This window comes from Protomyctophum parallelum (assembly GCF_964188405.1).
Source record: "Protomyctophum parallelum genome assembly, chromosome: 2".
In the NCBI taxonomy this organism is placed as follows: domain Eukaryota; kingdom Metazoa; phylum Chordata; class Actinopteri; order Myctophiformes; family Myctophidae; genus Protomyctophum; species Protomyctophum parallelum.
The window spans coordinates 21,336,026-21,349,428 of NC_139699.1; the positions used below are offsets into that span (position 1 = coordinate 21,336,026).

A 13,403-nucleotide genomic window follows, 5' to 3' on the forward strand; every position below is an offset into this window, starting at 1 on the left:
GGGAATGACGGTGTTTGGAGGCTGTCTGAATGCACTCTTTGGCATTCATGCCAGTGGTCTGCAGAGGTAAGAGACTGAATGGGAACTGGAACGTACGTAGCAATGGATGTGTGAGAGAAGTTTGAACTGGTGTCTGAAATAAGACAGAGCGGTGATCCGAACACTTAAAAAAGAGGCCACACAGAATCATGGTACTTTATTAAAGTTTAAAATGCATTAAACTTGACTAAACTTAAGTACCCTGATTTTATATCCACCCTCTTCTCTCTTTTCTTTTTCTTCTTTTTAAAACACTCTTTTGAGTGCTCGGATCGCCCCTATTTCTTGTACCGTATGTGACCTAAACTAAGTCATTGGATTTATTGTTCTTTCCATTTTTGGTTTTTCATGTCATATGAAAGCAGGGAATCATTAACCTGACGCTGCCAGATCCAAGAAGCTTGCTACACAAATTTGTTTCACAGCTTATTGGGATCGCGGATCGCGGAAGCAAATTCGATGACGGGGCTGTTCCTTTTTTTCAAGATACTTGGTAGATGATTGGATGGGACCGTCTGTCTATCACCGTGTGGGCGTGCAAACACAACCAATCATATTGACGTGTCTATATAGCTTCACATCCGGTTTCGCACATATCCCGCCCTTAGCTCACGCTGATTGGTCCGGTACGGAACGGATTTTTGTCAGCTCAACTCCCTGAGAGATCCCAGATGAAGGCTGTGTTGGGGAACAAGGTTACCCAATACCGCCCTCATCTGGCAGCGTCAGGTTAGGGAATCATAGCTTCAAATTGACACAGGTTGTTCAGTTTGACCCACCAGTTTTGGAGATATGGCTTATAGAATTATGCGAGTTGAGAAAACGGGCTTGAAAGGTTCACTTCTGTGGACTCTAACATTACACCTAGCAACATGTTTAAGCATTTATTTCATATTTACGTCATATTTTATGTCAATTTCAGCTCTGACATTTATTTCAGGCATGCTCTAGTTCTATTATGTGAAGATTGGGGGGGAATGGGGGGCAATGGAAGGGAAAAAAAGAGAACATATCTACATATATATAGTCGACTAAAGTGTGTTTTGGCGGGCCTTGATGCCGTCATAATGGCTGATTTTACACTTGCTGAAAATAGCAGATCTACAAGCTCACGAGTCACAACGCGTTGCAGTGCTTGTAGATCTGCTATTTGCAGCATGCAACCAAGTGTAAAATGACTTGTCTTTTACTTATACTGGATCTCTTGTCCACTAGTCCCTTCCTAATATTTTACTCTAGTTTTGTATCTGTTGGCGAAATTGTCAACATATTTAGTTTTAGTCATCGTAGCTTAGTTTTCATTTAGTTTCCATGTAGTTTTCATCAGTGGAAAAAAAGGTAGTCAACAAACATTTTTCGTCATAGTATTAGTCGACAAAAACAGCACTGCCTGTTATGTGAAAATGTTTCCCGTTTGTCTCCATTTCTCTTCATGTATAGTTTGGTTGAAGACTCGGACAAGTCGGTTGAACTTGAATCACCAGTCAGATCTGCTCTGTTGTTCAAGGCTGTTGAGGACTGTTTCATCGGCAGACATTTCATCTTTGGAATAAAGGTACGACGAATGGTATCCTGGTGAGGTGATGGGACTATATGGTGCATTCTACAGTGCATATATGCTCTGATACGCTGATCAGCAATACCAAGGGTTTCCAAACTTTTCAGCAGTGTTGTTTTTGGCAGCAAAATTAGATTTTAGTTTTAGTCATAGTGTCTTGAATAGTTTTTCATTTAGTTTTAGTCACATTTAGTCACCTGGAATGTTTTAGTGTTAGTCTAGTTTTAGTCGAGTAAATATCATAAGATTTTAGTCGACTAAATCTACAGTTGATCTGGTCGACTAAAATGCCGTCGTAATGGCTGTTTTTACACTTGCTGAAAATAGCCGATCTACAAGCTCACAACGCGTCGCAGCCCAATACAAACTGACAAAAATAACCTTAATATTAGAGAAAATATATCATGAAGGAATAGTGAAAGCAGATATAACCATTAAGGAAAGTTTATTCATGTACTGTGTACTATGTAAACTCCTCATTTCCATTTTTTCCAGCCATTCAGTTGAAAATAATTTGGGGACCCCCCCAAAATAATTTGGCGACCCCCCCTAGGAGTCGTGACCCACGGGTTGAGAACCCCTGCCCTAGTCCATACCCTGTATACACTTAAATTGTATGTTGGTTTGTTTACTGTTTAGTCAGAAAACAGTTTTGCACATTAAGCTAATCATCTGGGGTGCCCCACCAAAATAATGTGGGGACCCCCCTGGGTGCCGACTCCTCCTGACCCCCGGTTTTGGAACCACTGAGCTATAGCAGCGGTTCTCAACTTTGATGCTGGGGTTCCAGGGGATTATTAATAGTTGGGAACCAAAATAAACCCTTACAGTCCCCTAACTCTTAGTGAACCATCCAGCAGTGGACCCTAGGGTCCATTTTCATCCATTTGTATACCCTGAGATTAACGCAGGGGATTTTACTGTGTAGTAAAATCTCGAAGGGAGATCCAGCCACCCGTCGAAGAAAACTTGTATCCGCGACCTTATTCTTTCCGTCATCCTGACCCACACTTTATGACCATAGGTGAGAGTAGGTGTGCATCATCTCTTCCCATGCTGATGTCAGGATCTGATCTTTCGCCCCCTGTAGGTAATGGCTGCAGAAAATGGTCCATTGTTTGGAAGGCCTAGCCTGCGTGATTCCTCCTCCGCCAGAGAGACTGCCCAGTTCATTGCCAACCAGATAATTGTCCCCAGAGGTACAGGGCAGGGAGGCTACACTGTGGTCAGTTACTACCAGGCCCTTCTTCTTCAGAGGGCTAGTACGGAGCGTAGTCCTCTCGGCTCAACCGGACCCTTCATAACTTCCAGGCCCTCGGCAACAGCTCTACCGCCGGTCCCCTGCCAGCATTCACCATCCAGCAGCTTCAATAACACAACACTCCCTGCCTCGGGTTTGCTTTCCACATCAAGGCGAAGGTACATTTATTGTCCTTTAATGTGTGTGTGTGTGTGTGTGTGTGTGTGTGTGTGTGTGACTGTACTGTGTGACTGTGTGTGTGTGGCAAAGATATTTGATGTACTGTAGAGGGAAAACATTGACCTTTGAACTTTATAGACCATTGAAGTATAGAGCCCTATGGAACCGCATGGTCCACTAAGTACTTATATAGGGTTTTAATGATCAACATGTTTTTATATTAACTAATTGAAAATTTGAATGTATTTGTATGTTTTATTTATTTTTAATTTGCAGATCCTCGTTTTGTTTTGTTGCTAGTTTGCTATACCATTGTATAATTTAATTTCCCCCCTATAGATCACTAAACGGTGAGCACATCCTTAGCCCTACCCCGCCCTGGCAACAGTCCCTGGGCCTGATCACGTCGTCGGCGGAGCAGGAGGAGGAAGGCTGCGGTACTCCGGCAGGTTCAGGTGAGCGTCCTCCTCCAGACCACCAGACACACTACAACCCCAGAGCGCTGCACGCTGCAGCCTGCAGCCTTAGAGGCCTCAGCCAGGCTAAACACCAAGACACAGATCCTGCAAGTGTGCCGTCGTCCTCGCCCCCCCCGTCAGCCTATCGGAGTAGATCCTCGTGCAGAGCCTCTCCTCCGGCCTCTTCCTCTATCCGCGAGGTAGATGAAAACGCCCCCGCCCTGCACGCTTGGCTCAGTCCCTCCCAGCCCGTAACCAGCGGGACCATACCACTCGGCTTCGGGACGAGGGAGGGTTCTGATGACGGAGAGCAGCAGCAGCAAGCGAAGGAACAACAAGCCATTAACACGGCTTTGTCGGATTCAGGGGCCTGGGAGGACATTTTCTCTGAGAGTCTGGGGCTGTTCTTATGCGAGGAGGAGAACGGAGACGTACACGATGGATTCTGTCAAACCGACCGGCCAAATGTGGTTTCTTGTTGTCTGGTAGTCGCCGCTCGTGGCACGCCATTACCTGGACACTCGCAAGCCGTTGCCTCGGTTTGTCAAAGTAACACTCTGTTGACGAGCACTCACCCATTACTGGAAATCGCCAATCCAGTGGACGGAAGAAGCCATGGCGTTGACCTCGTGCCGAATCCTTCGCCCAAGACGTCGTACAGACATCTCGGTGGGAATAAGAACGAGTCTCTGAAGGAAGAAGAGAGTCCGTCCGCATCTTTCAGTGGAGCGGAGGAAGAGTTGTCGCCGGTCAGCTCACGTGATCAGGACGGCGCATATGACTGCTCGGCAGACCTTTTCAACAGCTCGCTCACGCCGACGCCCAGAACTCAAAGAAACGCAGACTCGCACATCGGAGAAGCTCAACTCCTGCAGCCAACGATCTTGTACACGCAGATAAGTCACAACAAAATGGCCGCCTTGGATGAGGACTCGCTAGCTCGCACGCAGGAAATGCAACGTGACCGTTCCTACATAGCAGACACACAGGGTCAGAATAATGATGCCAAAACGGCTATGGAGGATTGTGATCATTTCCACTGTCTGGACTTTATCCCACCCTCCCAGTCTACTCCTCTAGTGAAGAGAGCTGCTCATGCAGGGTTATTTGTTCCCACACATGTGAACCGTGCGTCAGGTTTATTGAATTCTCAACCCGACACAGTGGATTCCTACAGTTCACACGTCTGCACGCCACTGCGAACTGCTGCGACCATTCGTAGGTTGAGCAGTTTGAGAGCTCATCTGCGCCAAACAAACTGTGCCGAACAAAGCCTGCCGTTCGGTGTCAATCCTATGAAATGCAGCCGCAAGTCAAAGCACTCCAAGAGCAGCTTTCGGAGGCTGGATCAGAGGTCCAAGCACCGTGTCGTCATGGCCCAGAAAGGACCGGCTGAGAAAACGGGACAAAACCTCGCATGTGTCTGCGACGAGACTGTGCATGACAGGGGATTATGTGACGATGCGGACACGCTGAGAGGGCAACAGACGGATACACAAGTAAACTATATAGACGTGATGACTACAACGCCATCAAAGACAGAGATAGGCAACCGTGTCTGTAATAATAAGACTGGTGGCCGTGAAAACACACCAGGTGGAGAAATCAATCTGAACGGGTCTGTCGGACACTTGGCTGATGTAGAGAGTGAGGCCTATGATGTATCCAGAGACCTGTTCACTGACTCATTCTAGCTTGCATGCTGTTGTTGCAATTTTTAATTTAAGCCCTCTGTTTTGTAATGAATTTCCCCCATGGGAATCGAATGAAATCAATCAAACTTTTTGCACAGGAGTGATATATATTTGCATCGATATATTAGACATATGCTTAGGAAAGTTCTATGAAAAATAACATGTGAAGGGCATAAATAATGGATTTTTAAAAGATGATATTGTAATTTCAATGAATTGATCATTACACATGGCATCATTGAATTTGCTTGTTTATTTAAAGTTATGTTTATTTTATTTTATATTTATTATATTAATTTCCTTATACCACCGCCACTTCCAATGAGCAAGGACACCTTCATGTGTCGCATCGTCAAATTTATGGAATTTTCTGGATTCTTTGTTTTTACTCATTAGATTTTTGGAAATAATAATAATTAGAAAAAACAGAATGTATGTACGAAACCAAAAATGAAGTAATATTTACTGTGAGTTATGACCCATGATAATGAGGCCGTGACCCAAACATGTGTCCTGATCCACTGTTTGGGAAATGCTGCGTAGAGTACCTCTAGTATAGGGGTTCTCCACATTATTTTGGGGAGTCATTTTAATTTTGTGTTTTTTGCAACTGAATGGCTGGAAAATGGAAATGAAGAGTTTACATAGTACACATAGAACATGCATAAACTTTCCTTAATTATTGTCTCCACCAGGCCGAAGGCATGGGGAGAGTATGTTTTGCACTCCGTCCGTGTGTGTGTGTGTGTGTGTGTGTGTGTGTGTGTCCTTCCGTCCGTCTGTCCGTTATCAGCTAATCTCCGGCACCGTTGGCCCGATCCATGCCAAACTTTGCACACACACTCCCTGGATGCCAATGATGAACCTCTGGCCCAAATATTCCTCAACGGCCTGTTATAGCGCCACCATGAGGCCGATTTAGGCAAAACACATTTCTGTAGATTACTCGTACACATTTTATCCATACATCACACAATTCGGTATACACTATCTCCAGTCATGTGATCAACACGGAGTGCCACCATTTCCCATCTTCCATCCTGATTGGCTAAGATTGGCTTCCAAAGCTCACACGATTGGTCCGTTTCGAAAAAATGCCACAAATCATAAACATTTTGTGCAATTTACGTGAAATTATACACGCATTTCCACTAGGCCGATGACGACATGCCACAATTCTTTTCCACAAATCAGCCTCACGGTGGCGCTATAACAGGCCAATTCCTGGTTTTAGCTATAACTGCATGGATCTGTATACAACTTATGTATGCGCACTCCCTAGAGGCCATGGAAAAACATTGTCCCTGCATCCCTCCACATCTGCCGGTTATAGCGCCATCATGAGGCCGATTTCTGCAAAATCCATTGCTTATGTTAGTCGCACAGATTTAATCCAAATATCACGCAAATCGGTACACATGATCTCTGTAGTCATGTGATCAAGACGAGTCTGTTGGATTTCTCAGATTCAACACTGATTAGCTAAGATTGCCTTCCAAACTTTTCAGGCATGTTTCGTTCAAAATGCTGCACATGTCCTGCTCATCCAGAATTATATCCTCAGTAATGCTATGAGTGATCTGGCTCTGCATTTCCTCAACAAAATGAAGAAAATTGTTGCAAAAAACTAAAACTATAAAACATGTTTATATTACTCTTAAACATTTTGCCAAACATCTCACACAGTCCTATCCTCCTGGTGGAGACCTGTGCCCAGAGGGGCACTTTTTCTAGTTAGATCTGGTTTCAGTATTAATTTATGATATATTTTCTCTAATATTAAGGTTACTTTTGCAGTCAGTTTGTATTTGGGGTGGGGAGGGGGGCAGGGCGGTGGTCATGAGACATGGCCAAAGCATGTCCGTTCAGAACTGTAGTACTTGAGTTTCATTTTACACATTTCGACTGCAAAGTTCTGCACTTGAGCACAAAAAAGTGCCCCTCGGGGGACACAGGTCTCCACCGGGCCAGGTCAGGTTGTGGCCTCCTGGTGGCGCTATAATAGGCCAATGTGAAAAGGGTGCCATTTGTTCTTATGCCTTTGATGGCAATTGGATGATTTGAGGCATTTTGTTCCAAAAGTCCACCTGTTGGTGGCGCTATAACAGGCCAATGTGAAAAAGGGTTGGATATATTCCTCCGCGAGAAAGATGTCACAGCCCTGCAAACTTTGAAAGCCAATGTTAGCCAATTAGGATGGAATATGAAATAACGGACAGATCCGTCTTGAGCACATGACTATAGAGATACTGTGTAACGAATCGATTTGCGGGATTCTTTGACAAAATCTGGAGGACTAATAGCAAAAAATGTGGTTTACAAAAGTCGGCCTCCTGGTGGCGCTATAACAGGCCGTTCAGGAAAATTCATTGTTGGTATCTAGGGAGTTTGTGTGAAAATGGATTGTCATGGATCGCCAACGCCAATCGCCAACGGTGCTGGAGATTAGCTGTTAATGGACGGACGGACACACACATTAACGGACGGAGTGCAAAACATACTCCCTCCCCATGCCTTCGGCCTCGTTCGTAAAATTAAGACGGCTATAATACACAATAAAATCCTCTTTAAGCTGTGTTCGAATCATTCTAATTCTCTCCTGTGAGCCTGTAGATCTGGTATTTTCACTGAATCTTCGCGCGGTTAACGTCGGCTCACGTGAGTGGGCTATTAGTAATTTCCTGTACCGCCTGTGTGTATTGTATGAATGTGGTCTCGTGTGCGTCACAATGTGGCGACGCGTCTCTAAGTATAGTGGCTGGCAGAATGTGCCACATGGTACGAGAATGGACCACGTTGGATACAGTGGATAGAAATACTATGTGGGCCACATGGTACGAGAATGGACCACGTGGGGTACAGTGGATAGAAATACTATGTGGGCCACATGGTACGAGAATGGACCACGTGGGGTACAGTGGATAGAAATACTATGTGGGCCACATGGTACGAGAATGGACCACGTGGGGTACAGTGGATAGAAATACTATGTGGGCCACATGGTACGAGAATGGACCACGTGGGGTACAGTGGATAGAAATACTATGGGACACAGGGTTAAGAATGGCTGTGGGAAGAGTGCCCGGGGGGGTACAGTAATGTGTGAATGAACTTGTACGGTGCTAGTGCAAGGCAGCATTTGGAATTGTAGGCATTTACAGTATTGGCGTTGTGAGCTTGTAGGTCGGCTATTTTCACAATGATTGCCTCTTTCTTATGTAATATTTATTTATTTGAACCCTATCACCATCACTAAACATGGGTATATATTACCCAGTAAAATATTCCATAAAAAATATTTCTTATCTTATCTTTTCACAAAAAAACAAAAAATAGATTTCATTGGGTAGCCTGTCATGAGGGGGAGAATAGGTGAAAAACGTGCATATTATTTTTTTAATATTCAAAAAAAAAGAAAGTTGTCCTTTGGTCCACCCATTCCTAAGACATGTGAGAATGGTCCAGTGGGGAAAAAAACAGGGATGTGGGCAGGGAAACAAAACTACCTTCTATGATGTCACTGAGCATCAAAAGAAAAACCTCAGACATCAGCAATATTATGAAAATTGCTAAAAATATAATCGTACGGGTGACCCGTGTTTAGTGTTCTAGGTGTTAAAAGTCATTAAATTGTCACTTTGGAAATGTGCACATACCCTGTACACACTTGTGTATGTTGGTTTGTTTACTGTTTGAGTGAGAAAACAATGTTGCACATGAAGCAAATCATCAGTGCGGACCCCCAACCACGCCTCGTGACACGTCACGCCACCATATATTTCTTATGCAAAACTAATGCTTGGAATTGATTCAGCATCAAAACCCCCTAGTTTGACATGTCACATGCTACTTAAAGCATGATGAAATGTATAGGTTATTGGTTGTTAATGGTATGGTCACATATTATGCCAATTATGAAATTTGCTCAACATATGCAAGTTAGCATCCGGCATTTTCTACATGCTCGTGACCCATTCTCAACATTTCTAACATAAAACCTTGGAGTACTCCACATGCCTGGGTTCACGTTCTGGCAAGTGGACTAGAGTGCTCAACAGGCCCTACCTGGGCCCTCATCAAACCCTGTACACTCTCAAGACAAGCTCCATATATTGCCAGTACAGTATTCATTCCATATGTTGATCTGACACCCCCCATGCCAAAGCGCATCGACATACTAGGGAACAAATGTTAGAAAGGGGAAGAGTCGGGGAAACCAAAAGCTTCCACAGTAATTCTTAATACAATAAGGAAGGGCTTATTTGCATAGAAGAAGGAAAAAATAAAACTACAAGAGAAAAATAGTTACATTGTTTTACTTTATTTGATAGATATAGAGACAGGAACAGTGGGAGGTGTGTGTGTGTGTGTGTGTGTGTGTGTGTGTTGCCAAGTGCTCACGTGCATGCTATACTGGCAATGGGAAGTGGTATTATTAGCTGTGCGTGTGCAAGGGAGACCCCATGCCCACTTCAGGCAGCTGTGTGATACATGAGCTCTGGCACCGAGCTCCCGGTGAATGGAAACTGGAAACACACATGACCCGTCTCTTTGAGAAGGGTCATGTGTCTGTGTGTGTTATGTCACATCAGCATTCAACTGTCTGGCTCGCGGTAATGTCACGTTGAGGTGTGTGTGTGTCAGGGGGGACAGTGGGTCAGTGGCACAAGCGTAGCATCAGCTACAAATACAACCCAGGCTTCAGTTTCTATGTGACTAGCACAGTAGTCATTTTTCTTTTCTATTTGTCGCAGCGTTTTGAGCTTGTAGATCTGCTATTTTCAGCATGCAACCAAGTGTAAAATGACTTGTACTGGATCTCTTGTCCACTAGTCCCTTCCTAACATTTTAGACTTAGTCTAGTTTTTATCTGTTGACGAAATTGTCAATACATTTAGTCTTAGTTTTAGTCATCATAGCTTTGTTTTCGTCAGTGAAAAAAGGTAGTCGACGAACATTTTTCGTCTTTGTTTTAGTCGACGAAATCAACACTGCAGGGAAGGTTTATACTGCCGTGGGTAGGTAGCCCTGGTCCAGTGCGTCAGCGAGTCTCTCACGGACACCCATCCACTGCTCTCTAGCAATTTTCCCACTGCCGTGCAAGGGGTGTAGAATTCCCCGAAAATAAACAAGAAATTGCAGTGGGAGAGCAGTGGATGGATGGGTGTCCGGCAGGGTGTCAGTGAGAGACTTGCTGCTGACGCACTGGACAGCACTGCGGGGGTGTGTCTGTGTAACTGTAGAGCCAGTCGCAGTGGAAGATGTGCGAAGCACGTGCTTGGGCGAAGGGGGAGAAATGTCTTAGTAAGGAGATGTCAACACAGCGTCACTCAGCCGTGGGCCTGGCACACTGCTACACACTGGCCCTGCCATCTACACATCCCTCATAGAGCTCCCATACATAGAAAGGGACCAGTGTTGTTTTTGGCAGCACATTTTTATTTCAGTTTTAGTCATAGTCTCTTGAATAGTTTTCATTTAGTTTTAGTCACCGGCTATTTGCATGCTGAAAATAGCCGATCTACAAGCTCACAATTGTGAGCTTGTAGATCGGCTATTTTCAGCATGCAACCAATTGTAAAATGACTTATAGTGGATCTCTTGTCCACTAGTCGCTTCCTAACATTTTAGTCTAGTTTTTATTTGTTGACGAAATTGTCAGTACATTTAGTCTTAGTTTTAGTCATCTCAGGCTTATGTGAACACCCCCAGACAGTTTTTACGTTGCTTGATTCAGTATTTAGATATTTGATATTTATATTAGCTGCCCTGCTTCCTATACAAACCTATTATAAATTCAAACTCCATTTTAACCAGATTAATCAAAAACACTCCTTTTTGATATTGTCCTAATACGTGAGGGGGCCGTGCTTTTTTTTTTCTCCTCCGGCCTCCTCCTGGAGGAGGTTCATTTCCAAAAGCAAAATAATTATTAAAAATAAATGAAAACAGTAAATGAAACAGTTTTTTATGAATCTATCATGGTTAAAATGGAGTTTGAAATGATAATGGGTTCGTATAGGAAGACGGCTGGGGCAGTTGAAATTAATATCAAATATATAATTTTCTGACTCTGATTTTCTGGCACAATATACGCCGTAGAGTGCAGAACATTTAAATTAGTAAAAAATAAAATAAAAAAATGACGGAAATGACGTTGACGCTTTCACAAATCTGTTTATATTCTCCGTGAATGAAACAAGTGTTGTGATTGGTCAAAATAACTATTGTATCCGGGGGAAATTCATCTGACGGATGTTCCGTCCCAACATTTCCGCCTATGCACTCCCAGCCTTATATTGTGACCAGGCTTTTCTCTTCGCAGATGAGTAAGGCTGCATGGGACCGAGGATAATCACTGAGTAGAATCATAAAAGCCCCCATTAAATACATTTAATTATGTCTTGCAATAGCCTAAACCTCACATTTATATGAGGGAATAAAGTCTAAATTCTTATTATTATTGTTATTCTTTTGGGCATTTTCCATCTGTTTATTATTTGCTGGTGGCAGGAGAGAGTGGAGAATTGTGGTCTGGGCAGATCTGGGATCGAACCGGGTATTTAAGTCCGACGTCATTTTGTAGTGCTACATTACATCCGGGTCCAAGTGGCACCAGCTCCCGTCCGCATCTCATTGTAAATAGAATATCTAAATGCGTGAATCTTTTTACAATGACGTTATTTTTCAGAAAGGAAGCCATTGAGGGTTAAAATGGGTCTTAATGCTTCCAACTCGAGTAGAATTATTAATGTTTTGTACAAGTGTCCATGACAAAGAAAATGTGGAGACAATAAAGACTATTATTATCATTATTATTGAAGGTGGTAACAGTCCATTTGCTCAGTACAATATTTCGGGGGCATATTTAGAATGTGTGCAGGCTTGAGTATGTTGAATCTAGTTTGCATTAATGAGGATTTAGACTAGAGCTGGGACTCGATTAAAAAAATTAATCTAATTAATCAGAGGCTTTGCGATTAATTAATCTAGATTAATCGCATTTTAATCGCATATCAATATTCAACCCGAGAACAGCGAGAAACCTTTTTTTAAATGTTTTTTGGTATCCCAGTGAATCAATGAATAGTGACTACAGGATACCACTCATTTTCAACATTTTACTGTCATTAATATACCTGTTGTGGAAATAATAATAAAAAGTCACCCCATTCTGTGTTGCCTAGAACTGGAGGTCTGAAAAAAAATTAGTAACAGTAACAAGTACATCTCAGTGACATCAAAAAAGCTGTACTTACTTCATATTGTTACTGTTTTTTGTCAGACCTCCAGTTCTAGGCAACACAAAATGGGGTGACTTTTTATTATTTCCAGTTTTCAGTACTATAGAAAAGCGCCCAGTGAGAAACGTTCCGCGGTGAAAAAAAAGGTGCGATTAATTTATCTGTAGTTAATCGCGATTAATTTTTCTGTAGTTAATTAATCTAAATTAATCGCAATTAGTCCCGGCCCTAATTTAGACGCAATGAAATAAAATGTGTGGGGCAGACGGCCTGTTACAGACAGAATTGGGAGAGCAGCAGTTTTGTTTTTGCGAGGAAAGCGGTAAAATTAGACTTTCGTGGTTGTTTTCTTCTCAGATTTAGTCCGACGGAGCGTCACAATATAACTCTATGGGGACACAAAAGCGACACAAAAGTAGGACCCGGAAGTATCTCTGGAGGGGGCACTCACGTCACGGCTAAAATACTGAATAGCATAACAGGATTGTTTTCATCTTTCAGCAAATGTTCTACATGAATTTTTTTTTATTCTCTCACACACACGCAAAAAGACAAATAGTGCAACTAGCCATACTACAATCTCACAACATGTTGATGCATCGGGAGCTTGTCTACCACATCTGTAGTGTAATGCAGGTGTGCCTTGAGATTGTGAATCAGCTATTGACATTTGAAAACCACTGGCCTAGCACTTTGAGATCAGCTTCAAATGTAAAGTGCAATATAAATAAAATGGTATTATTAAAATGTATTGCATGCCTATATTCTATGCATTCTAACGGGCAGTGTCCAGCTAGTTCTCAGTGGCTGGCATGGTCTCAGCCCAGCTGTCCTTAATAGGCTATGGAGATTCTGACGCTGGCCTCCGGTACTCCCTATTTGCAGCTGTCGGACTTCGTCATGCGGTGCTCCCAATATGAAAAGCGTGTGATGTTTTTCCATGTGCGTAGACGCCAGACTACACTATATACTGCAGGCTGCACTGAGGCG

At 43.2% G+C, this 13,403-nt stretch overlaps 1 protein-coding gene across 1 annotated transcript in view; it reads left to right on the forward strand.

Moving 5' to 3' along the window:
- Positions 1–13,399, forward strand: part of ddias (DNA damage-induced apoptosis suppressor) — a gene marked incomplete at both ends in the record, with an annotated part of 14,000 nt that extends 601 nt beyond the window's left edge. Inside the window, 6 exons of the mRNA XM_083759237.1 lie at positions 4–66; positions 1,480–1,594; positions 2,688–3,016; positions 3,357–4,361; positions 4,782–4,974; positions 13,364–13,399. Coding sequence (XP_083615363.1) covers positions 4–66; positions 1,480–1,594; positions 2,688–3,016; positions 3,357–4,361; positions 4,782–4,974; positions 13,364–13,399 — 1,741 coding nt within the window. The remainder of the gene's footprint in view (positions 1–3; positions 67–1,479; positions 1,595–2,687; positions 3,017–3,356; positions 4,362–4,781; positions 4,975–13,363) is intronic.
- Between the last annotated feature and the right edge of the window lie 4 nt (positions 13,400–13,403).